At 49.1% G+C, this 26364-nt stretch overlaps 1 protein-coding gene across 1 annotated transcript; it reads left to right on the top strand.

Moving 5' to 3' along the window:
* Positions 1-302: 302 nt before the first annotated feature.
* On the top strand, positions 303-26161 carry LOC119934249 (cholesteryl ester transfer protein). The gene is made up of 16 exons (XM_038753681.1): positions 303-539; positions 1459-1573; positions 2022-2156; positions 4935-5005; positions 5714-5801; positions 8029-8098; positions 9317-9377; positions 11480-11571; positions 12018-12197; positions 13666-13719; positions 15497-15658; positions 18133-18200; positions 18324-18366; positions 21964-22033; positions 25087-25172; positions 25858-26161. The coding sequence occupies exons 1-16, from the start codon at positions 395-397 to the stop codon at positions 25930-25932; spliced, it is 1515 nt and encodes a 504-aa protein (XP_038609609.1). The 5' UTR covers positions 303-394; the 3' UTR covers positions 25933-26161.
* Positions 26162-26364: the final 203 nt, after the last annotated feature.

The following is a 26364-nucleotide window of genomic DNA, read 5'->3' as shown; positions in this document are numbered from 1 at the left end:
GCTTCTCAACAGATACCACATGATTATTATTGGTATTGTTACTATTATTATCATTATTATTATTATTATCGGTACCGATGGCTGCACTGGAGGCCTCAGAGAAGTACGAGCAGTTCAGCAACTTTTTGGCATTGGACCAGAGCCTCTGAACTGGGCAACGTCTCCCCGAAGAGAGGGCCCAACCCCTGCCGGAAGTGACAGGGGGACTAGGGAAATCTGGGCTGGGATCGATAGAGCGGGTGAAGTAGGTCACATCCTGCTTTGGTGTTTTTTCCCTGGGATTGGAAGAAAGTGGGAGGATAAGTGCTGGAACTCCCGGACGGGGAGGGAGTCAGCTTCAGCCTTGCCTCTCCGCCCTCTTCCCACTCCACCACGGTCGCTGGCCTCAAGGAAGATGCTCAGAGCCCTGCTCCTCCTCCTCCTGCCTCCCTCCCTGTTGGCCCTACTGGGGGCCTCCAGGGCCTGTGACCTCCGGCCGCCCTTCTCTCTCTCCCGGACTGGCATCGTCTGCAGGATCACCAAGCCGGCCACGCTGGTGTGTAAGTAGCCGCTTCATCCTGGCTGGGGAAAGGCTAAGGGGGCAAAGGGAGGCCGGGATGACACTGCCCTTGCTTGGCCCCAGGGGAGTCTGCGCTGCCCCAGCTCGGCCTCAGAGTCTGGGAGATCACAACTTTCAGGGGCTCTGGAACCTGGAGTCTTCAAGTCCCTGCTTGGTTGACATGGGGATCCCCTGAGAGGAACCTACACAAAGTTGTCCCCACCCCATCTCTCTACCCCCTACTCTCCATGCCTGCTAAATAGACCACGAGCACTTGGGGAGACCAGGACTGAGCCATGCCCTGCCATCCTGGGGATCTGGACCCCAAGGGAGCACTGTACCGGGGTTTGGTCCGACAGAACCACTTCAGCCCCCCTGGGCGGTGGGAGGGGGCAGCCGACTCTTGGAGACTTGCTTCACTGTTTCCTGCTCCTGCCTCCCGCTTCTGGCTCCCTCTCCCGTTTCTGGCTCCTGGATCCCGGCCAGCTCTTTCTGCTCCGGGACTTCGGTTGAGACAGCGTCCGTGTGACACTTCCTCTAAATTACAAGCTCGTTGTGGGCAGGGAATGTGTCTGTTTATTGTATTGTACTCTCCCCAGCACTTAGTACAGTGCTCTGCACACAGTAGAGTAAATTATTACTCTATTTATTTATTTATTTATTTTACTTGTACATATCTATCCTATTTTATTTTGTTAGTATGTTTGGTTTTGTTCTCTGTCTCCCCCTTTCAGACTGTGAGCCCACTGTTGGGTAGGGACTGTCTCTATATGTTGCCAATTTGTACTTCCCAAGCGCTTAGTACAGTGCTCTGCACATAGTAAGCGCTCAATAAATACGATTGATGATGATGATGATGATGACAGTAAGTGCTCAATCAATACCACTGAATGAAAGAACGTCCCCCCCTCCCTCTCTAGTGAATCAGGAAACCACCAAGGTGATCCAGAAGGCCTTCCAGCGTGCGGAATACCCGGACATCAAAGGGGAGAAGACCATGCTCTTCCTGGGAAAAGTGGAGTACGGCTTATACAAGTGAGCCAGGGGGCGAGTCGGGGTGGGGGGAACATGGGTGGAAGAGCAAGGATGCAGGGGACTTCTCCATCTAGACGGTAAGCTCCTCACTGTGTGCGGGGAATGTGCCTGTTTATTGTTATGTTGTGCTCTCCCAAGTGCTTAGTGCAGTGCTCTGCACACAGTAAGCACTCAATAAATATGAGTGAGTGGGACAGAGAAGTGGGGATTGAGGAGGAGTGGGGGACAAAGGAGTCTAAGAGGGAAGGAGAACAGTTATTGATACTCTGGTGCCTTGTAGCGTATGCTCCCAAGCTCTTAGTACAGTGCTCTGCACACAGTAAGTGCTCAATAAATCTGATTGATTGAGAGACAGAGTGGGCAGGGGTAGGCTGGGGTCACAGTGGACAGCTGGGGAAAGGTCTCTCCCATCCCTGGTCTCACCCCGTCTCTCCCTCTCGTGCCCCAGCATCCAGATCAGCAATCTGACCATCGCCAGCAGCGAGGTGGAGCTGAATGAGGACAAGTCCATGTCCATCACCATTCAGCACGTGTCAGTGACCTTCCAAGGGACCCTCAAATACGGCTACACCGGAGCTTGGCTGTAAGCATACCCTTTTTTATAATAATAATAATAATAATAATCAATCAATCAATCATATTTACTGAGCGCTTACTGTGTGCAGAGCACTGTACTAAGCACTTGGGAAGTACAAGTTGGCAACATATAGAGACAGTCCCTACCCAACAGTGGGCTTGCAGTCTAAAAGGGGGAGACAGAGATGATGACAATTGTTAAGTGCTTACTATGTGCAAAGTACTGTTCTAAGCACTGGGGGGATACAAGGTGATCAGGTTGTCCCACGTGGGGCTCACAGTCTTCATCCCCATTTTACAGATGAGGGACCTGAGGCACAGAGAAGTTAAGTGACTTGCCCAAAGTCACACAGCTAACAATTGGCGGAGCCGGGATTTGAACCCATGACCTCTGACTCCAAAGCCCGGGCTCTTTCCACTGAGCCACGCTGCTTCTTTCTTCCGAGATTTTTGAGCCCCACAACCTGGCCACTTCTAAGCCTGCGACATTGCAGCTCAGGTGAGAAACTGCAGGGCCTTGGGGAAAGAGCCTCATCCTGGGAGCCAAGAGACCTGGCTTCTGATCCCTGCTCTGCCACTTGACTGCTGTGGGTCCTTGCACAAGTCACTTAACTTCTCTGGGCCTCAGTTTCCTCATCTGTCAAATGGGGATTAAATCCTATTATTTCCTACTTATACTATGAGCCCCCTGAGGGCCAGGGACTGTGTCTAATCTGATTATCTTGAATCTACTCCAGTGTTTACTACAGTGCTTGACTGACAAGTGCTTAACATATTCCATTACTAATCATTGTTATTATTATTATTGTTATTACTAGGAGAGGCCCAGCATATTGTACTTGGGCACCTTTGAACCTTATACTTGTCCTCAGAGAGCAGCAAGAGGGAATTGGGTTAGACCTCCCTGATGATAATAATAAAAATGATGGTATTTGTTAGGTGCATACTATATGCTAAGCACTAATCGCTGGGGTGGATACAAGATATCCAATGGGCAGGGAATGTGCCATTTATTGTTGTATTGTACACTGCCAAGCGCTTAACACAGTGCTCTGCATACAGTAAGCTCTCAGTGAATACAGTTAACCAGACCTGGACACAGTCCACATCCTACAAGGAGCTCATAGTCCACATAGGAGGGAGAATGGAGATTTAATCCCTTTTTGCAGATGAGGAAAGAGGCCCAGAGAAGTTAGGTCACCTGCCCAGGATGACACAGAAGATAAGTGGCAAAACCAGAAGTCAAGCCCTTTAACAGACTTCAAGGAAGGTTGGAAATCTCCAATTCCAGAGTAAAAATAGAATGAAGAGCCATTCGTCATGAGGGTTTAGGAGGCAGGGGGCTGGACTCAGTGACTTCTTTGACCCGCAAGCCCCCTCAGAGTATATCTCTTCCAGGCTGTTGCCTCCAATCTCCTCAGTTGGTCAGATCCCTCCTCCCTAATAATAATAGCAATAATTATGGTACTTGTTAAGTGCTTACTATGTGCCAAGCACTGTTCTAAACACTGAGGTAGATACAAGTTATCAGACTGGACACGGCCCCTGTCCCACATGGGGCTCACACTCTTAATCCGCATTTTACAGATGAGGTGACTGAGGCCCAGAAAAGTGAAGTGACTTGCCCAAGGTCACCCAGCAGACATGTCGCAGAGCCAGGATTAGAACCCATGACCATCTGACTCCCAAGCCCATGCTCTATCCATTGAGCCACGCTTCTTCTTGGCATTGTGTGCTGGACCCATAACCCAGATGTCAGTGGATCAAAACCATCGAAATCTTAGAGAAGCAGTGTGGCTTAGTGGAAAGAGCATGGGCTTGGGAGTCAGAGGTCATGGGTTCTAATTCTGGCTTTGCCACTTGTCAACTGTGTGACTTTGGGCAAGTCACTTAGCTTCTCTGTGCCTCAGTTACCTCATCTGTCAAATGGGGATTAAGACTGTGAGCCCCAGGTGGGACAACCTGATTACCTTGTATCTACCCCAGTGTTTAGAACAGTGCTTGGCACTTAACAAATGCCATTTGTTAATAAATGGTATTAACAAATACCATTATTATTATTATCCACTGCTAATTGCTTTATGTTTAATTGTACTTAGTTATGTTGAAATTTCTCAGCAGGTGCCTTTGCGTGACAGAAGAGTCCTCCACAGGGTCTACAATGTGCATTCTCCCTTGTGTGCCCCTCTAGACTGTAAGCTCATTACGGGCAGGGAATGTGCCTGCTCATTCTGTCATACTGTACTCTGACAACCTGATTACCCAATAGCCTTGTATCTACCTGTATAACCTTATATCTGTAGAGAAGCAGCTTGGCTCAGTGGAAAGAGCCCGGGCTTGGAAGTCAGAGGTCGTGAGTTCTAATCCTGGCTCTGCCACATGTCTGCTGTGTGACCTTGGGCAAGGCACTTCACTTCTCTGAGCCTCAGTTCCCTAATCTGTAAAATGGGCATGAAGACTGTGAGCCCCATGTGGGGCAACCTGATCACCCTGTAGCCCCCCCAGTGCTTAGAACAGTGCTTTGCACATAGTAAGCACTTAACAAATGCCATCATCATTATTATTACCCCAGTGCTTAAAACAGTACCTGGCACATAGTAAGCCCTTAACAAATACTATCATTAATTATTATTATTACTTTCCCAAGCTCTACGTACAGTGCTCTGCACATAGTAAATGCTCAGTAAATACCAATGATTGATCTCACAAAGACACTTCCTTCCTCCCCCTCTCTTTAATGTGCTCTGAGAGAATTTCCCCTCCAGTCTCTTGCTGCTTTCTGCAGGTTGAAGGTCAGTCACGCCATCGACTTTGAAATTGAATCTTCAATTGACCTGCAAATCAACACTCGGCTGAGTAAGTACTCCCAGTGGAGGAGTGCGTGGCAAGGAGGGGTTAGGTGGGGGCTTAGTCCTGCTCCCTCACTTCCTGCTTCCCCGTCACTTGGGTTTGGAAGTCCCACTCCTCTCGGGATCACAGCCAGCCCCCGGAAGGACTGGGGAAAGGTACGGTGGGCTCGGGCACCTGGAGGCTGGTCTCCACTCACCACTGCCTCGCTGTGTGGGGGCTTTCCTGTGCCTGTGATCAGACCCTTCTACAACCCCCGGGGAGGATAGAGTATTCTGGAAATCAGAAAGGAGACTGACAGGGGCAGAGGCCCTGCCCCCTCCTCCCTGGTCTTGGGTAGACTATATGGGTGCCATGATGGGGTGGCACTAGCCAAGAGTGAGACATCTTCTGCCATCTCACTTCCTTTGCTCTTTGGCTCTTGGAGCCTGGGGGTGGAAGCGGGTAGGGATTTTGGGGGGGATAGTGGTGTGTCCCCTGCGGGTTGGCTGGTGAGCAACCACTAAACTGACGAGCCTCCCACCCATGCATCCGCAAGGGCTCTGTGGGATTGGGCATACCATGATTTCACCCCTTCAATCAATCGTATTTATTGAGCGCTTACTGTGTGCAGAGCACTGTGCTAAGCGCTTAAGGGTGGTTAAGGCTGGGCATCTGGGGCAGGGGCCTCAGATCTTCCGGGCCACCTCTCACCCTCCGTATCCTTATTCCGGGCAGCGTGTAACCATGGCAAAGTGTGGGCCGACACCTCCGACTGCTACCTGACCTTCCATAAGCTGCTTCTGCATCTCCATGGAGACAAACAGTAAGTTCTCTACTGCTTCTCCCTGAAAGAAAAAAGCGGTGGGTCACTTACTCAGGACTGCAGTAAGATAGAGGCCGGACTCCCTAACCCGCTGTGTTTTCCTGATGCAGTTATATCAGGGAGTGTGGAGAGTGCCATCCATACCATCCCCACTAACCATGCCATAGAAGTAATTCCTGCTGATAGGGGTAAGGCTGTTCTAAGAATAAGTCCATCAGCTGCATCTCTCCATAATGAAGGCATTTATTCTGTCAGGGAAAGTGGGAGAGGGCAGGTGGGGAGACAAGAAATAGGCACAAAGTTAGGTATTTGGGGTATTTTTGAGAATCGGTGTTACTTAGTGGATAGAACCTGGGCCTGGGAATCAGTGGACCTGGATTCTAATCCTGCCTCTGCCACTTGCCTGCTGTGACACCTTGGGTAAGTCACTTTACTTCTCTGTGCCTCAGTTTCCTCATCTGTAAAATAGGGATTCAAGACCTGTTCCCTGTCCTACTTAAACTGAGAGTCCCGTGAAGGAAAGGGACTAAGTCCTTCCTATTTATCCTGCATCTTACCCCAGCACTCAGTACAGTCCTTGGCACATAGTAAGTGTTTAACAGATGTCACAATTATTCTTATTATTCTCTCCCAAACCATTCAACAGCCCGCATTTGAGAGCTGAATCATTGTTTCTTTCAAAATGTGTTTGAATAAATATAAATTATTAGAGAGACAGTGTGGTCTGATGGAAAGGGCGTGGGACTGGGAGTCTGAAGACCTAGGTTCTAGTTCAGGCTCTGACCCTGGCCCACTGCGTGACCTTAGGCAGGCCACTAAGCCTCTCTGGGCCTCAGTTTTCTCATCTGTAGGTCGGGATAATGACACCTGACTCTCCCTTCCTCACAGGGAGGTTTTGAGGATGAAATGACATCATTGTTGTGAAAGCACTTTGAAAAAATTCATTCAACCATATTTATTGAATGCTTACTGTATGCAGACCCCTGTACTAAGCACTTGGGGGAGTACAGTATGGAAATAGATGGACACATTCCCTGCCCATGATGAGTTTACAGTCTAGAGGAGCTTACAGAGTCTAAAAGCACCGTACAAAAAACAATTTTTATTAGCTGAAAGTTGGAGGGTATGCATATTCGGAACAGCCCAGGTATCTAATTCTATCACTTATTCGCCAGCGTAAGTGTGCACGTCTTTATGGATGTGAACACAGGGTTTGGAGTAGGGATTAGCAATCTCTGTTTGACACTGGCTTTTTTTTTCAGCCCCCCTCTTGCCCAGGATTTGGGGCTATAAGGACCAAGGGAACTCCAGGGCAAGTCTCCTGCCCTAGAGTGGGGTCGGGGAAAGCCTCCAGACCCAGGCATCCTGTCCAGCCCTGGATTTGGGGGAGTCCTGGAGCGTGGGGTCACTTTTCTGGGGTGGGGGGTGCCCTGGAGGTTCATCTGAACTACACCTGCCCAGGCTTGGGGCCCAGCAGTGTCCCCTTCTCCTGCAGTCTGCCTTGCTCTTGAGCGGAGAGATTGGCTAAGACTCCCAAGGCCATAAGGTCAGTCAGTCAATCGTATTTGTTGAGCGCTTACTGGGTACAGAGCACTGTACTAAACGCTTGGGAGAAAACAATATGACATTATACTAGACACATTCCCTGCCCACAGTGAGCTTACAGTCTAGGGGGGAAGACAGATATTAATATAAATAAATAAATTACAGATATTTTCATAAGTGCTGTGGGGCCGGAAGGGGGGATGAATAAGGGGAACAAGTCAGGGCGACACAGAAGGGAGTGGGAGAAGAGGAAAGGAGGGCTTAGGGAAGGCCTCTTGAAGGAGATGTGCCTTCAGTAAGGCTTTGAAGGGGGGAAGAGTTATTGTCTGTCGAATATGAGGAGGTAGGGGGTTCCAGGCCAGAGGCAGGAGGTGGATGAGAGGTCAGCAGCAAGGCCCTTGATGGCAGGAATGTGTCTTCCAACTCTTTCGTATTAAGTTCTCGCAAGTGTTTAGTACAGTGTTGTGCATGCAGTTAGTGCTCAATAAATAACCTTGATTGACTCAAAGGGCACAGGTGAATTACTGGCCCCTGTTATTCACCACACGGAAGTGATCCCATGTGACATGTTGCATGGTGAGAGATCCCTGTCCCTGTTTGATTCTTTGTATAAAGGGCTTCTGGGGCAAAGGGTTACATGTTTGCCTGGGAGCAAGCTGGGAAAAAGCTCCTTTTTCCACAGACCAGGGTGGATCAAGCAACTGTTCACAGACTTCATCTCCTTCACGCTGAAGCTGGTCCTCAAAGCGCAGGTAAGGGGCTGCGGCCAATGAGCTCAGCCCGTCCTCTAGTGGTCCGAGAGTCAGGGGCTTCACGTCCAAGGGGAGCCTTGAGTTCCCCAAGCTTGTTCTCTTATGGGTCAGGGTCAGCCTGGGGAAGTGGGGGCTCTCTGCTCGTATAATAATAATAATAATGATGGCATTTGTTAAACACTTACTATGTGCAAAGCACTGTTCTAAGCGCTGTGGGGGCGAGGATAGAAGGTGATCAGGTTATCCCACGTGGGGCTCACAGTCTTAATCCCCATTTTACAGATGAGGGAACTGAAGCTCAAAGAAATTAAGTGACTTGCCCAAGATCACACAGCAGACATGCGGGGGAGCCGGGATTAGAACCCATGATCTCTGACTCCCAAGCCTGTGCTCTTTCCACCGAGCCATGCTGCTTTTTCACTGCTTCATATCTGAGAGACAATGACTCTCCCCCACTTCAAAGCCTTATTGAAGGCACATCTCCTCCAACAGGCCTTCCCTAAGCTCTCCTTTCCTCTTCTCCCACTCCCTTCTGTGTCGCTCTAACTTGCTCCCTTTATTCATCCCCCCACCCAGCCCCACAGCACTTATGTCCATATCTGTCATTTATTTATATTAATGTCCGTCTACCCCCCTAGATCGTAAGCTCGTCGAGGGCAGGGAATGTAGCTGTTCATTGTTGTATTCTTCCAAGCGCTTAGTCCAGTTCTCTGCACACAGTAAGGTCTCAATAAATATGATTGAATATGAAATGTGAATATAAACATGAGAAGCACCGTGGCTCGGTGGAAAGAGCACGGGCTTTGGAGTCAGAGGTCCTGGGTTCAAATGCCGGCTCCACCAATTGTCAGCTGTGTGACTTTGGGCAAGTCACTTAACTTCTCTGGGCCTCAGTTGCTTCATCTGTAAAATGGGGATGAAGACTGTGAGCCCCCCGTGGGACAACCTTGTAACCTCCCCAGCACTTAGAACAGTGCTTTGCACATAGTAAGCTCTTTTGAAATGCTGCCATTATTATTATGATGATGACTGACTGACTCTCTACCAGCCTGGGCACCGACCCTGTTTGGAGGAAGGTGGTGGCTGGTAGTGGCGGGGCTCGTGGGCCAAGAGAGACCCTTGTCACACTCTTCTTTCCCCCCCATCGCCCCTTGGCCCTGGCCAGAAGAGGCCCCTGCCTCGGCCCTACCCAGGACATTCTTCCTCCACTTGCTACAGGTTTGTAAGGAGATCAACACCCTCTCCAACATCATGGCGGAGTTCGTCCAAGACACAGCTGGTACGTGCTCCACTGGGCAGTTGTGGGGCATGGGGAGGGACGCGTTTCCTGAAGAGACCAAAGCTGGGGATGGAAGTGGTGGGTGGGAGTGAACTGAAAATAATAATAATAATAGCATTTATTAAGCACTTACTATGTGCAAAGCACTGTTCTAAGCACTGGGGAGGTTACAAGGTGATCAGGTTGTCCCACGGGGGGCTCACAGTCTTTACCCCCATTTTACAGATGAGGGAACTGAGGCATAGAGAAGTTAAGTGACTTGCCCAAGGTCACACAGCTGGCAATTGGCAGAGCTGGGATTTGAACCCATGACCTCTGACTCCAAAGCCCAGGCTCTTTCCACTGAGCCACGTGGAGAGCTTGGGGTGCATTTAGCTTTAATTCTATTGGTTCTGACTACTTGACACCTGTCCACATGTTTTGTTTTGTTGTCTGTCTCCCCCTTCCAGACTGTGAGCCCATTGTTGGGTTGGGACCGTCTCTATATGTTGCCTACTTGTACTTCCCAAGTGCTTAGTACAGTGCTCTGTGCACAGTAAGCGCTCAATAAATACGATTGAATGAATGAATGAGAGAGGAGGACAGGGATGCTGTGGAGCAGAGAGGGATGGGACAGGTCAGGATGGAGTCTTACAGTTCCCCGGCCCTGATTGTGAGTGGACACAGCTTCTAGCCCCTGGTCATCAGCGGCTGCAGCTTCCAGATCCCAGTCCTCAGTGGCCACAGCTTCCAGACCCTGGTCCCGAGTGACCATAGCTCCTGGGCCCCAGTCCTCAGTGGCCTCAGCTCCCACCCCTGGTCCCGAGTGACCATAGGTTTCCAAATCTATAAAATTGAGATGGCACTGAATGAGGTTTCAGGGTCCAGCAGACCATGGGCCTGTGCCCAGGGAGACTGTAAATTCCTCCAGGGCAGGAACTCTATCTCCTACTTCCACGATATACTTTCAAATGCTTAATACAATGCTCTGTTCACAGGATGTGTTCAGGCAATGTGGTTGATGAAAATATCACAAAGGTTTATGAAAACTCTAATATACATATCCACTCAGGGAGAACAATTTTTATTATTAGAGACTACTGAAACCTATGAAGAATTAAGATCTCGACTTTCTCCCCTCCTCTGTATGTGATGCTCCTCCCCTCTCTCTGATTTCTGTCTCCAAGCAACTTTGCCCTGCCAGTTATCAGCCTTTCTGTTCTGTTGCCTCAGTGCTCCCAGCCCTCATGACTCTTACTTCCCTTTCTAGCACCTCCTTCCCCTCCCCACACACATGCTTACATGCACAGATGTATCGGTCAATCAATTGGTGGTATATACTGAGCACTTACTGTGTGGGGGGCATTGCACTAAATACTTGGGAAAATACAGTTACGGAGCTGGTAGACATGATCCCTACTCATAAGGAGCTTAGAGTCTCTTGGGGGAGACAGACACTTCCCCTCTCTTGTCTCCCCATCTCACCCCCATGTTGGGCAGACAGAGCACCTTGATTTCCTAGAGTAATCATCAAAATCACAAATGAACCATTTTGATGGCAATCTGAGTCACAGGGGAGTTTTAGCCTTTTGGCTGGGGGCAGGCCAGGAGGTGTCTTCATCCACTGAGAATGTTTTTTCATGAGAGGAAATTGGGTCAGAAAGGTTGGGTCGTGTACACCAGTGGTCCGGTTGGGAATAAAAACCTGAATTCCTGATGCCCAGGATCACTACCTCCGTCTCTCTGAATCGTGCCCGAGGCAGGTGCCTCTTCCACTGCCCCCGACCCTGCCAATGCCACCACCAGTGGCTTCAGACATCAGGAGGGAGGGGCCTGCTTGAGCCCACTATCGACTCCCCAGCTGTGGAGCCAGCTCTCCTCTTTATCTTCCAACCAATCAATCAATCAATCAATGGTATTTGAGCGCTTACTGTAGGCAGAGCACTGTGATGAAGGCTGAGAGATTTTCCCCAGCCTGGAAGCCAGCCCAGAGTCCGAGCCAGGGAGAATCTTCTCTGGGCCAGTGTGGGGGGTGGCAGGGGGCTGGACAAGATGACCTCTTGAGCTCTAGGACTCTACGATGCTGGAACACCCACGCCAGTGCCCAATTTCCCTTTCTGCAGCTGACTTCCTCCGTAACGGTGACATAGGCGTTGACATCTCCCTGACGCAGGCTCCAGACATAACAACGGGCTACATAGAATCCCACCATAGGGTGAGTGCGGAAGGGAAGTGAGAAGGGGAGGGGAAACCCACCTGGCCATCGGCCCTTCGAGTCCTCTTTTCCAGCTTCTCCTCTCCAGCGGGGCTCAGGGAGCTCTCCTTTGGATCCACCTGGTCCAAGCTGCTCTTCAGTCCCAGCGGGATCCTCCTGTGGGGAGAACTGATACTCCGACCCACTCCCAGCCCCTGTGAGACCTTCCTTTGGGGAAAGCCGACACTCTGACCCACTCCTGGCCCCTGTGGGACCTTTTTGTGGGGAGAGCTGACATTCCAACCCACATTCTGCCCTTGCGGGACCCTCCTGTGGAGAACATTTACCTCCCTGTCCTGTCTCTCTGGCTGCGTGAGATCAAACAAAGCAGTGACTCCTGGACGTGGCTGGGCCAGGCCCTGGGCTGGTTCTGAGACCCCCGGCAGTGAGGTGGTTTCCTTTTCCAGGGTCTTCTGATCTACAAGAACCACTCTGGGCCCACCTGGGACTCCACCTTCAGTCCGGGCCTGATCCCAGACTCCCGCATGCTCTACTTCTGGTTCTCAGATCAGGTCCTGAATGCCTTGGCCCTGGCAGCCTTTCTGGACCAGCGGCTCGTGCTGACTTTGGCCGGGAAAGAGTTTGAGGTCAGTGTCCAGGGCTCAGGACTCGCGGTTCGATTGGAGTCAGAACCCGTGACCGTGAGGGGCTGCTGACTGGGTGAGGGGGGCAAGAGTGGGGCAAGAGCCGGGGGTAAGACCTCCAATGGACCAGAGATTGTGGAGGAGCTGCCGCCTCTCGCTTTTGGGGAGCACCCCAGGAGTGGACAGTGCTAGTGTTTCAGCAACCGGACGCCTCGCCAGATGCAAACGTAGAACCACCAGCTGCTGGGGAAAGGGATCCAGAATGGAGGTTAACTTCTTTAATGTGGGAAAGAGAGAGAGGGAAGAAGGGCAGGGGCAAGAGCAGAAGAGGGAGGTGATGGGGGAGAGAGCTGGAGGGGGAGTCAGTCAATTGCATTCATTGAATTTATTCATTGTATTTATTTATTTATGTATTTATTTGGGAAGCAGCATGGCGTAGTGAATAGAGCATGGGCCTGGGTGTCAGAAGTTTATGGGTTTTAATCCCGGCTCCGCCACTTGTCTGCTGTGTGACTTTGGGCAAGCTACTTCACTTCCCTGTGCCTCAGTTACCTCATCTGTAAAATGGGGATTAAGACTGTGAGCCCCACTGGGGACAGGGGCAGTGTCCAACCCAATTTGCTTGTAACCACCCTAGCGCTTAGTACAGTGCCTGTCACATAGTAAATGCTTAACAAATACCATAAATTTTATTATTATTATTGAATACTTGCTGTGTGCAGAGCACTTTACTAAGAGCTTGGGAGAGTACAATAGAACAATAAACAGACATATTCCCTTCAAGCTTACAATCTAGAGTTGGAGACAGACATTAATATAAATAAATAAATTACAGGTATGTGCATAAGTGCTGTGGGGCTGGGAGGGGGGTTGAATAATGGGAGCAAGTCAGGGCAATGCAGAAGGGAGTGGGAGAAGAGGAAAGGAGGGCTTAGACAGGGAAGGTTCTGAGGCCCTGAGTGAGGGGAGAGCTGGTAATGTGGGGGAAGAGTTGAGGGTGGGAGATGGAGGGAGGAATTGGGGATGGGAGGATTGCTGGGGATAGAAGAGTGACAGGAAAGTTGAGAAGGAAAGAAGGAAGAAAAGGCTAGAATGGAGAGCATGGGAAGGGGACAGAAGAGGAAAGAAGGGAGCAGGGAGAGAGAGAAGAAAATAGAGGAGAAAGAAAGGGACAGGAAAGGATGCATTGTCTAGGATGGAGGTTTAGCTGTACTGAGTCTGAGGCCCTCCCCTCTCCCCCTCAGACTCTCCACTTCCACTTTGTCTAACCCTTTAACACCCCCTTTTCAGCGGACCCCAAGGGGCCATGACCTCTATTGATGGGGGTGGGGAGATTGAGGGGCTTTTGGGACAGAGTGGGAGCCATGACCCCTAGTCTCTCTGCCTCTGCCCCCTCCCTGCTGGTCTGAACGACATTTGCGATCTGCTCTGCTTGCATTGAAGCTTTTGATCCTTCTTCCGTCAATGGCAGGCAGTGATGCTGAACTCCAGAGGCCTAGAGGAGCACCAGGACACCCTGCGAGAGGTAATGTGTGTGCAGACTCTGAGCCGCTCACTGAAATGGATTTCAGGGCTCTTCCTCATAGTAAAGGATGATACCAGGGGCTCAATAAGGTGTCTCTGGCCTGCAGGGCACCCTTCTCAGACTCCCATCATTGCAGTCTTGCTTGATCTGCAAGCAAGCCCAAGCAAAGTGGAGCTCACAGTGCACAGAGGGCATGGAACCTGCCCTTACAGCCCTGGAGGGCTGCCAGAGGGAGGCGAATGCCACCCCAGGGCTTCCAGTGGCCCATTGGTCCCAGCTGTCTTTCCCCAAGCCCCTCTCCTCCTGGGACTGGGAAACTGAGTGGCGGGAAACAAAGTAGAAGTGGGTTGTTGGTTGTTGAAAAGCAGCATGTCCTAGTGGATAGAGCATGGGCCTCAGAGTCAGAAGGACCTGGATTCTAATCCCAGCCCTGCCACTTGTCTGCTTTGTGACCTTGGGCAAGTCAGTTAACTTCTCTGTGCCTCAGTTACCTCATCTATAAAATGAGGGTTAAGACTATAAACTCCATGGGGGACTCGGACTGTGTCCAACCTGATCACCTTCTATCTACCCTAGCGCTTAGAACAATACCTGGCACTTAGTAAACACTTAACAAATACCTTTAAAAAAAAAAAGGACCTGGATTCTAATCCCAGTTCCATCGCCTGTCTGCTGTGTGACCTTGAGCAGTTCACTTAACTTCTTTGTGCCTCTGTTACCTCATCTGTGAAATGGGGATTAGGACTGCGGGCCCCAGATGGGACATGAACTGCGTCCAACCTTGTATCCACCCCAATGCTTAGTACAGTTGCTTAGAGAAGCAGTGTGGCTCAGTGGAAAGAGCTCGGGCTTTGGAGTCAGAGGTCATGGGTTCAAATCCTGGCTCCGCCACTAGTCAGCTGTGTGACTTTGGGCAAGTCACTTCACTTCTCTGGGCCTCAGTTCCCTCATCTGGAAAATGGGGATTAAGTCTGTTAGCCCCACGTGGGACAACTTGATTACCTTGTATCTACCCCAGTGCTTAGAACAGTGCTTTGCACATAGTAAGCACTTAATAAATGCCATCATTATTATTATTATTATTACAGTGCCTGGCACATAGTAAGCACTTAACAAATACCAAAAAAAAGCAACAACAGCAACAACAAAAAAAAATTTAAAAAATTCCCATTCCTCCTATCCCTTGGGTCACTCTGATCTTGGGCAGACCACTCTTCTTTGGGCCCCAATTTCTCCTGCTGTGAAATGGAGGCAAGTTAACTTTTTTATGACATTTGTTAAGTACTTACTATGTGTCAAACACTGTTCTAAGTTCTGGGGTAGATACGAGTCAATTAGATCGGACACAATCCCTGTCCTTGTCAGAAGACCTGTGTTCTAACCCTGACTGCTGCTTGCCTGCTGTGAGACCTTGGGGAAGTCTCTATATGTTGCCAACTTGTACTTCCCAAGCGCTTAGTACAGTGCTCTGCACACAGTAAGCGCTCAATAAATACGATTGATTGACTTCCTCATCTGAAAAACAGGGATTCAGTGCCCGTTCTCCCTCCCACTTAGCCTGTGAGTCCTATATGGGACAGGGACCAGGTCTACCTCGATTATCCTGCATCTGCTCCAGAACTTGGAACATAGTAAACACTTAACAAATTCCAAAGTTATCCTTAATCTTCGCTACATTGGCCACCTCACTCACCCCTCCAGCTCTCCTTCCTGCTGCCTCAGAATTCTGGTTTAGGTGGCTCTGAGCTCTGTTCCCTCTGACTTGTGCCTCCCGCAGATTCTCCAAGGCTCCTCTTATAGCGATGCCCAGGTGGAAATCAAGAGTGTGGCTGCTCCTGAGATCACCTGCCAGCCGGAGGGGACCGTGGTCAAGTCGAGCGTGGCCGTAGTGGTCCGAGTCTCCCTCCAGGACCCCACGGAGGCTTTCTACTTTGAAGAGGTTGGTGAGGAAAGCGTGGACCCCCCGCCAGGCCGTAGTCATGTCAGTCTATCAATCCATCATATTTATTCAGTGCTTACTGTGTTCAGACCACTGTACTGAACGCCTGGGAGTGTATGATATGATAATACTAGAAGCAGCCCGTACTAGTGATAGAGCCTGGGCGTTGGAGTCAGAAGGACCTGTGTTTTAATGCCAGCTCTGCCGCTTGTCTGTTCTGTGAACTTGGGCAAATCACTTCACTTCTCCATGCCTCAGTTACCTCATCTGTGGAATGGGGATTAAGAGAGTGAGCCCACTGTGGGACAGGGATTGTGTCCACCCTGAAGAACTTGCATCTACCCCAGTGCTTAGAACAGTGCTTGGCATACAGAAAGGACTAAATAAGTACCATAATATTAATAATAGCAGTAATGGCATTATTATTGTTGTTATTATTAAAACAGAAACATTCCCTGCCCACAGTAATGTTCTTGACTGCTTCTGGCAAGGCTGCTGACTTCCGGATGGGTGGGGGCAATACCGCTTTCTGAACGGTTACAAAGTTGACCAGGAAATGGTTGACTCCTGATAGGGCTCACTGCTCACCCACTTGGGCACAGGGCCAGGAAGATGGAGGGAGAGGGAAATGAAGCCAAGGGGAGAGCTTGCCCTGTGTCTCCTCAGCCCCCCTGTCCCTGCCCAGATCTGGCCCACACCCTTGGGAGAACTGTCTGGGGATGCCCACACTCCTGCCCAGGGAAGCTGTCACGGCCCCGAGAACTTTGGGGACTTTGCTATAAATAGCTGCCACATCCGGAACCACATCCCGTGCCACATCTGTCGCTGCCAGGGTTGCCAGGATGAGGACGGGGCCCACCAGAGATTACAGAGATGTCAGCTAATGGGCTGCCCCCCACGCAGCTGCCATCTGGGTCTGACCATCCAGGGTGGGCAGGTCCTTACAGGGGGGATTATTGCTTGTGACAGAGGGGCAGGTATGGACTCCCAGGACCCTCTGGTCCTTCTCTGGCTCACCAGATAAGGAGAGCAAAAACTCAAGCAAAAATCTCCAGCATTCCCCTCCCCTTATTGAGAACTGACAACCAAGAACTGAAGGTAAGCAGCAAGTCTTCCCCAAAGTGCCCTCAGCGGAGGGATGCGAGGGCCGTGGTGGGGGTGTAGTCTGGCGGGGCAGCCTGTCAGGATGAGGAGGGGGAAAAGTCCACAGAGAAGTGGAGGCAAAAAAGAGGCATGTGTGTGAGATTGCCCCTGACAGTCAGGGTTGAACTGAGTTCTGGCCCTCAAGTAGAGAAGCAGCATGGCTCAGTGGCAAGATCCCGGGCCTGGGAGTAATAGAACCTGGGTTTCAATCCCGGCTCTGCCACTTGTCTTCTGTATGACCTGGAGCAAGTCACTTAACTTCTCTGGGCCTCTATTACCTCAACTGTAAAATGGAGATTAAGACCGGGAGTCCCATGAGAGACATGGACTGTGTCCAATCTGATTATCTTGTATCCACCCCAGTGCTTAGAACAGTGCCTGGCACAAAGTAAGTGCTTAACAAATGCCGTATTAAAAAAAAAAACAAACAGGCAGGGCTAGCATAGCTTTACTATCTGAGCATAAATGAGGTCAGGGGCTGGGGTCACAGGGCAGGGGACAAGATGTACACCAGTGTGAATGGGGACTGCTGAGGAGTTGAGCAGGGGATTAGAGAGTGAGGAAGGGAGTGGGGCCATGTGGAAGAACAATTGGAAATAAAATTAGGATTTCCAGTAGCAATCGAGGTGAGCAATAAAATGGTGGTGGCGGCAGCTGCTAGTTTTTTTTTTTTTTTTTACTGGTATTCTTCAGTGGTATTTTTAAGTTCTTACTATGAGACAGGCACTGTTCCAAACACTGGGGTAGATAAAAGTTAATCAGTTCGGATGCAGTCCATGTCCCCCATGGGGCTCACAGTGTTAATCCCCATTTTATAGATGAGGGAACTTCTGCTGCTAGAAAGAATCCCAGCTCTGTTTCCTACCATGTAGTACTTCAGGAAAGTTAGGAAAATACTAGGTGTGAAGTCGTGTGTGTGTGTGTGTGTGTGCGTGTGTGTGTGTGTTTTAAATATGTGCCGTGACACTGAGAAACCTGGTTTAAAATTCACCATCCTATGTATGGCATATACATGTGTACTCATGGAGGGAAGTGAGTGGCAGTGTAGGGGGATGACTGAATGGGAACATACGTGCCAACATCTATGTCTGTGGCTGCTGAAAATTTTAGAGAGCTTTTTGAGGGCTTGGAAAGAACATGTTGGGCTTTTGCATGTCTTGGACTGTGCTTCTAGACTAAGCTTGTGGGAAGGAAGCGTGTCTGCCAACTCTGTTCTGTGATATTCTCCCAAGCACTTAGTATAGCCCTCTGCACATAGAAGCGCTCAATAAATACCATTGATGATGATGAGGAGGAGGAATCTCAAACAGGTTTTCGGTTTCTTTCCACAGGATGTCACCACAACGATCCAGGCATCGTATGAACACAAGAAATTGATTTTGCACCTTTCCGACTCCCAGTAAGTATCACTGTGGTCCGCAGTACATCAGCACAGGCTGCAGAAATGGGTAGAGTGGGGCAGGGGGTGGGGAAATCCTCCACATTGATCCCAAGACTCACTTCCTCTCTTACTTTGCCACAGGATCCACCTTAAGACTTTCCGTTCTGCTTCCAAATTGTCTGCGGTAGGTAGGACTTGAGAAAGAAACCATGTAGGTCAGTCATGCCTAATGGAAACGAAATGGCGGCGGGGTATGGGGAGGAAAGGAAATAGATTGGACTACGCTTTGACTTCCCACTCCCTTTTGTTCGGGCTTTCATGCCCAGTGAATAGAGCACGAGCACAAGCCTGGGAGTTAGAAGGACCTGGGTTCTAATTCTAGCTCCACTACTTGTCTGCTGGGTGACCTTAACTTCCCTCCGCCTCAGTGACCTCATCTGTAAAATGGGGAATAAGATCGTGAGCCCCATGTGGGACATGGACTGTGTCTAAGCTGATGAGTTTGTATCTACCTCAGCGCTTAGTACAGTGGCTGTCTCTCTTAAAAAACCCAACTCACGTGGCTTAGATGCCATGACTGCTGGCTTATCTTAGTGAGATGGAAAGGCATGGGAGTATAGTGCTTTGCACACAGTAAGTGCTCAATAAATATGAGTGTCTTAATGAATTAATGAACTCAGTGTTGGGTTATCCCAGAAGACCTCTGGGCATGTGTTGGGAAGGCTGAAGGAAAACCTCCTCTTTATTTGGTATTCAGACATTAGTCCAACTTCTGGCAACATGCTACACTATGACACCAATCTCCAGGAGCCCTGCCAAAACAGCACCCTCCCTACCAACCTCCCTCCCTCCCTGCCTTGCCGTGGGGGGACAGGGAATTGTCCTGGCCTTCTGGGCCCAGATCAACTGTCCCTGATGACAGTGCTTTTGGTTTTTTTTGTTTTGTTTTGTTTTTTTTGGTATTTGTTCAGCACTTACTATATGCCAGGCACTGTACTAACCGCTGGGTTAGTACAACACAATCAGGTTCAACACAATCCTTGTCCCACATGGGGCTGATGGTCTCAATCCCCATTTTACAGATGAGTAATTGAGGCCCCAAGAAGTGAAGTGACTTGCCCAAGGTCCCACGGCAGACAAGCGTTATGCATGGCAGGGTCACTGCACACTTTGTGGGCTGGTGAGGGTGGTCTCTATCCCGCTGCCCCTGGGTTGACCCCTTCAGGCTACAGCAGCTAATGTCTCCACCTGAGGACCCTTCTACTGCCCACTTTCTATCACTAGTCAACTCCACTGACCTCCTGCTTCACCCCAGCTGGCCCACTCACCAACTTGGACGCACTCTCGATCTCATCATCTCTAGTCACTGAACCCACTGTGAAATCCCTCTATCTGATCACAACCTCCTCACTTACCTTCTCTCCCAAACACCTCCACCCCACAAATCTGTGCTGTTCCCTCACTGAAAACTTCGATCTTTTGACCACCGTCCAATTTTCTCGACTCACTATGCCCCATTTAGCCTCCATACCCAAACTACCTTCTCTTGATGACCAAACTGGACCACCCTCTCTACTGAACTCAATTCATTTGCTCCCCTAGTCCTCTGTCAGTCTTGTACCACTAACCCACAGCCCTGGATCACCTCCACAGTCTGCTTCCTTCACTCTTGTGCACAGGCTGCAGAGCACTGCTGGTGGAAATCTAGATCTCAGGCCAACCTCATCCGCTTCAAGTTTATCCTCTCATGCTTTATCTCTGCCCTCTCCCCTACCCGGAAAAATTATTTCTCCATTCATATTGACCACCCCTTGCCCATTGCCCTCACCAATTGTTCTAGATGTTTTAACTCCTTCTTTAAACCCCTTGTCCCCCAACTCCCAAATCTCTTGTCCCTAATGACCTGGCCACCTACTCTGTTGAGAAAATCGAAACTATCAGGTGTAATCTCCCTAAAATCTCCCCTGCCTCCCCCTAGACCCTCCCTCCTCCTGCCCCTCCTTCAACTTTCCCATCTTTCCCAGCAGTATCTCAAGAGGAGATCTCCTGCCTTCTCTCAAAATCTACCCCCTTCACCTGCACATCCGACCCCATTCCACCACACCTTATCAAAACATTTGCCCCCTCCCTTCTTCTCCCCCTAACTGCCATCTTCAACTGTTTGCTCTCCAGTGACTTCTTCCCCACTGCTTTCAAACATGCCCATATCTCCCCTATGCTAAAAAAACCGTCCCTAGACCTCATGGCTCCCTTCAGTTATCACCCCATCTCCCTTCTACAATTCCTCTTCAAATTCCTTCAGCGAGTTGTCTACGCCCACTATCTCAAGTTCCTCTCCTCGATCCCCTCAAATCTGTCTTCAGCCCCTTCACTCCACAGAAACTACCCTCTCGAATGTCATCAATGATCTCCTTCTTGCCAAACCCAATGGCCTCTACTCCATCCTAATCCTCCTAGACCACCCCCTTCTCCTGGAAACATTATCCAAAGTCAGATTCACTGACACTGTCCTCTCCTGGTTCTCCTCCTATCTCTCTGGCTGCTTATTCTCAATCTCTTTCATGGGCTCTTCCTCTGCCTAACTGTGGTTGTCCTCAAGGTTCAGTTCTGAGTCCCCTTCTATTTTCCATCTACACTCATTCCCTTGGAGAACTAATTCTCTGACTTGGCTTCAAGTACCACCTCAATGTGGATGATTCCCAAATCTACAACTCCAGCCCTGATCTCTCTCTCTCTCTCTCTGAAGTCTCGCATTTCCTCCTGCCTTCAAGACATCTCTACTTGGATGTTCCTGCTATCACCTGAAACACAGAACTCTTTTTCTTCCCACCCAAACCCTGTCCTTTCCCCCACTGTAGGCAGCACCACTATCCTTCCTGCCTCACACGCCCATAACCTCGGCATTATCCTTGACTCCTCTCTCTCATTCAACCCATACATTCAATCTATCACTGTCCTATCAGATCAACTCCACAACATCGCTAAAATCTGTTCTTTCCTCTCCATCCAAACTGCTACAATGTTAATCCAAGTACTTATCCTATCCGGACCTGATTACTGTATCAGCCTTCTTGCTGACCTCCTTGTCTGCTCTCTCATCCCACTCCAGTCCATACTTCACTCTGCTGCCCAGATAATTTTTCTTCAAGAACGTTCAGCCTGTGTTTTCCCACTCCTCGAGAACCTCCAGTCATTTTGTATCCACCTCCACATCAAACAGAAACTCCTTACCTTCGGTTTTAAAGCACTCAATCACCTTGCCCCCTCTTACCTCACCTCGCTACTCTCCTATTCCAGCCCAGCTTGCTCACTTCACTCCTCTAATGCCAACCCACTCGCTGTACCTCGATCTCATCTATCTTGCCGCTGACCTCTCACCCACCTCCTGCCTCTGGCCTGGAACCCACTCCCTCTTCATATCCAATAAACAACTATTTTCTTCCTTTTCAAAGCCTTACTGAAGGCACATCACCTCCAAGAGGCTTTGCCTGACTAAGCCCTTCTTTGCTTTTCTTCCACTCCCTTCTGCCCTTCTGCATCACCCTGCCTTGCTCCCTTTATTCATCCCCTGACTCAGCTCCACAGCACTTATGTGCATATCCATAATTTGTTCATTTATATTATTGTGTGTCTCCCCCTCTAGAATGGAAGCTCATCATGGGTGGGGAATGTGGCTGTTTTATAATTATATTTTATTCTCCCAAGTGTATAGTACAGTGCTCTGCACTCAGCAAGTGCTCAGTAAATATGATGGACTGATTGATTGATCTTTGGTTTGCAGAGCGATGAATCCATCCAGGACTTCTTAAAGGTGATCACCGCCATGGTGGGCGCCCCCATGGTCATCTCCCGTGAGTGTCTTTCTCTTCGGGGAGGAAAAGCTAAAGTCGGCAGGAGAGTCCCAACTGGGGTTCACCTACCAGGGCTGTGAAAATGTACGGGGCCCAAGAGGACCCCGAGATTTGGGGACGGCATCCTTTTGGATCCGGAGCTCCTCGAGGGCCAAGGCAGTGACTGTTCTCTGACAAAGGGATCCACAGTTCAGACCTCCGCAAAGTGAATCTGTTGACTGACCCCTCTTCCTCCTCTAACTTGCTCCCCACAGCCAATTACACGGATCCCTTCCTCCCCTACGAAGGAAGACTGAGCCCCTTGTGGGCTGCAATCGTGTCTGCCAACTCTGTTGTTTCATGCTCTCCCAGGAGGTTATTACAATGCTCTGCAGTCAGAAGGTGCTTAATGAATCCATTGATTAGTGTGGAGAGTCAGTTCAGAAGCCACCCTGGGTTAGTTAGGAAACTCCAATATAATCAATCAGTGGTATATTTGAGCGCTTAAACTGTCCAGTACAATATAACTGAATTAGCGGACACATTCCCCATACATAGCAAGCTCACAGTCTAGAGCTAAGGGAAGAAAAAATGCTGGAGGTGGGCAGAGGGAATGATCTGCAAAGATAAAATCGAGGACCAGGACCTCCAGGTCTTGTGGAAGGGCTGGGAAAATTTCCCAGAGGCCCTCGGAGGACACTGCTTCCACTACCAATCGGACTTGCCGCTAACTCACTCTCATCTGGCCTTCTTTCAAACCAACTTGGACATCAGAGGAAGTACTTGCTCTTGGCAGTAGTAATAGGAGCGGTGGTAGCAGTAGTTGTAGAAGAAGTGGAGGTAGTAGTGGTAATAGTCATGGTGGTGGCAGTAAAGGTATTTATTGAATGTCCCTTGAGTGCAGTAAGCTGTACTTGGGACTTGGGAAAAAACAAGAGAAGCAGGACACCTGTTCCTTTCCCGCAAGGTGCTTATATCGTAATTCATTCATTCAATCGTATTTATTGAGCGCTTACTTGTGCAGAGCACTGTACTAAGCGCTTGGGAAGTACAAGTTGGCAACATATAGAGACAGTCCCTACCCAACAGCGGGCTCACAGTCTAGAAGGGGGAGGCAGACAACAAAACAAAACATATTAACAAAATAAAATAGATCGAATAAATATGTACAAATAAAATAAATAAATAGAGTAATAAATACATTCAAACATATGTACATATATACAGGTGCTGTGGGGAGGGGAAGGAGGTAAGGTGGGGGGGATGGGGAGGGTGGAGGGGGCTCAGTCTGGGAAGGCCTCCTGGAGGAGGTGAGCTCTCCATAGGGCTTTGAAGGGAGTGGGGAGAAGGGTTTTGTGGGGAGACACATTAAAATACTTACAAATAGGGTAAGGAGAATCAGTGGACTACACAATACATTATACATAAATACATAAACACTTTTATACTCACTCCAGCCCCACAGCATTTAGGTACCTCCAGCGCTTAGAACAGTGCCTGGCACAAAGTAAGTGCTTAACAAATACCATTATTATTATTATTACCTCCATCAATCAATCAATGCTATTTATTGAGCCCCTACTATGTCCAGAGCACTATACTAAGTGCTTGGGAGGGTACAACACAACACTATAATAGGCACATTCCCTGTCCACAACATGCTTACAATCTAGAAGGGGAGACAGACGTTAATATAAATAATAATAATGCTAGTTATGGTATTCATAAAGCACTTACTATGTGCAAGGCTGTACTAAGCACTGGAGTGAATACGAGCAAGTCAGGTTGGACGCAGTCCCTGTCCCGCATGGGGCTCACAGTCTTAGTCCCCATTTTACAGATGAGGTAACTGAGGCACAGAGAGGTGAAGTGACTTGCCCAGGGTCACACAGCAGACAAGTGGCAGAGCCAGAATTAGAACCCAGGACCTTCTGACTGCTAGGTCCATTCTCTCTCCACTAGGCCATGCTGCCTCTTAATATGTCCATCAGCTACGCTTCTTTTAAAAAAATCTGCTCTCTTTCACAAAGGAAGCCTATCATTTATCCCCCTTATGGATATGTACATAGTGCTGTGGGCCTGGGGGGTGGGTTGGTTGAATAAAGGAGCAAGCCAGGGTGACGCAGAAAGGAATGGGAGAAAAGGAAATGAGTGCTTGGTCAGGGAAGGCCTCTTGAAGGAGATGTGCCTTCATCATCATCATCATCATCAATCATATTTATTGAGCGTTTACTGTGTGCAGAGCACTGTACTAAGCGCTTGGGAAGTACAAGTTGGCAACATATAGAGACAGTCCCTACCCAATAGTGGGCTCACAGTCTAAAAGGGGGAGACAGAGAACAAAACCAAACATACTAACAAAATAAAATAAATAGAATAGATATGTACAAGTAAAATAAATAAATAAATAGAGTGATAAGGCTTTGAAGGCGGGGAGAGTAATTGTCTGTTTGATATGAAGAGGGAGGCTTTCCAGGCCAGAGGCAGGACATGGTGGAGAGGTCATTGGTGAGATGGAGATGGATGAGATCGAGGTAGAGTGAGTAGGTTGGCTTTAGAGGAGTGAAGTGTGTGGATTGGGTTGCAGTAGGAGAATAGCGAGGCGAGGTAGGAGGGGAAAGGTGATTGAATGCTTTAGAGTCGATGGTTAGGAGTTTCTGTTTGGTGCAGAGGTGGATGGGTAACCACTGGAGGCTCTTGAGGAGTGGGGAAATATGGAATGAACATTTTTGTAGAAAAATGATCTCGGAAGCAGCGTGAAGTATGGACTGGAGTGGGGACATGAGGTGGGGAGGTCAGCATATCAACTGGATTCTGGATTACCTATTAACTCTTTCCCCTATTTTCATGCCCATCTCCCCCTGTGGACTGTAAGCTCCTTGTGAACAGGGATCGCATCTACTATAGTAGTCTATTGCATTGTACTCTCCCGAGTACTTAGTAATGGTGCTCTGCACACAGCAAGTGCTCAATAAATGCCATTGATTGACTGACCTACTGTATGGATGCTTGGTCCTTGTGTCACCTGATCCAGGTGGGGATGAGAGAGGATGATTCTGTCTTGTATTCTGTAGGGATTGAGCCTGCCCTCACGGAGTTAATGGACAGCAAAGGACTCAACCTGTTTGAAATCATCAACCCTGAGATCCTTACCAAAGAGGCAAGTAATAATAATAATAATTATGGTACTTGTTAGGCATTTACTCTGTGCCAAACACAGTTCTTAGCACTGGGATAGATAATAATAATAATAATGATGATATTTGTTAAGTGCTTACTATGTGCCAAGCACTGTTCTTAACACTGGGATAGAAACAAGGTGATCAGGTTGTCCCACATGGGGCTCACAGTCTTAATCCCCATTTGACAGATGAGGTCACTGAGGCACAGAGAAGTGAAGTGATTTTCCCAAAGTCACACAGCTGACAAGTGGCAGAGCCGGGATTAGAACCCATGACCTCTGACTCCCAAGCCCGTACTCTTTCCACTAAGCCACACTGCTTCTGATACATATATACTATACGTACATACTATTGATAGATAGATACTTCTGACAGATACAAGCTAATTAGATTGGATGCAGTCCCTGTCCCACATGGGGCTCACACTTTTAGTCCTCATTTTACAGTAACTGAGGTCAAGAGAAGTTGAGTGACTTGCCTAAGGTCACACAGCAGACATGTGGCGGAGCTGGGATTAGAATCCAGGTCCTTCTGACTCCCGGGCTCGTGCTCTATCCACTAAGCCACACTGTATGAAGGAGACCTGTCCCGGGAATACTGTTGGGTTTTGTCATGCCTGTGGCCTTTTCTCACTTATGAGTCTTTTTCTACTTTCCCTCTTAGGGTTATTTGTTGTTACAGATGGACTTTGGTTTCCCGCAGCATTTGCTGGTTGACTTTCTCAAAACCATCATGTAGCAGGAATTTGGAGAGAGGCAACAAAGAAACGGGAGGAAAATCCAATCGGTCTTCAGGCAGCGTCGTAACAGCCCTTGGCTTACTTGCCTAGTGCAAATTCCACTTAGATTTGTGGTGTGGGAAACAATCTCCTTTCTTTCATTCCTGGTATGAGAGAATGGGCGGTTACGTCTTGGAAACGTACTGACAAGGCTCGCTTACGCATCTATAAAAGCAACATTGTCTCAAAGGCCTCGGTAGAGCCATGAGTTGTGTGTATTGCTGGGGCGGTTTGCTCGTTCTTCTGGAAATCTGGGAAAGGGAATGTGGAAAAATATTATGGCAGATGGGGTGCTGGGGATAAGGAAAAAGAAGAAGGACCAGGAAGCGATGGTGCAGAGACCACACCAGTTTCTTTGACCAGTGGCATTGCCACACTCCCAAAAGAGATTC

The sequence above is a fragment of the Tachyglossus aculeatus genome, chromosome 11 (assembly GCF_015852505.1).
Source record: "Tachyglossus aculeatus isolate mTacAcu1 chromosome 11, mTacAcu1.pri, whole genome shotgun sequence".
NCBI classification, from domain to species: Eukaryota; Metazoa; Chordata; class Mammalia; order Monotremata; family Tachyglossidae; genus Tachyglossus; species Tachyglossus aculeatus.
The sequence above is the reverse complement of the archived record's forward strand: the minus strand, read 5'-3'. Positions and strand labels throughout refer to the sequence as shown.

Excerpts from the sequence above, each read along its gene's own strand:
- LOC119934249 (XM_038753681.1), top strand. The coding sequence starts at position 395 with ATGCTCAGAGCCCTGCTCCTCCTCCTCCTGCCTCCCTCCCTGTTGGCC. Across the intron at positions 5,006-5,713 it reads GCAAATCAACACTCGGCTGA|CGTGTAACCATGGCAAAGTG; the intron begins GTAAGTACTCCC and ends TATTCCGGGCAG. Across the intron at positions 9,378-11,479 it reads GTTCGTCCAAGACACAGCTG|CTGACTTCCTCCGTAACGGT; the intron begins GTACGTGCTCCA and ends CCCTTTCTGCAG.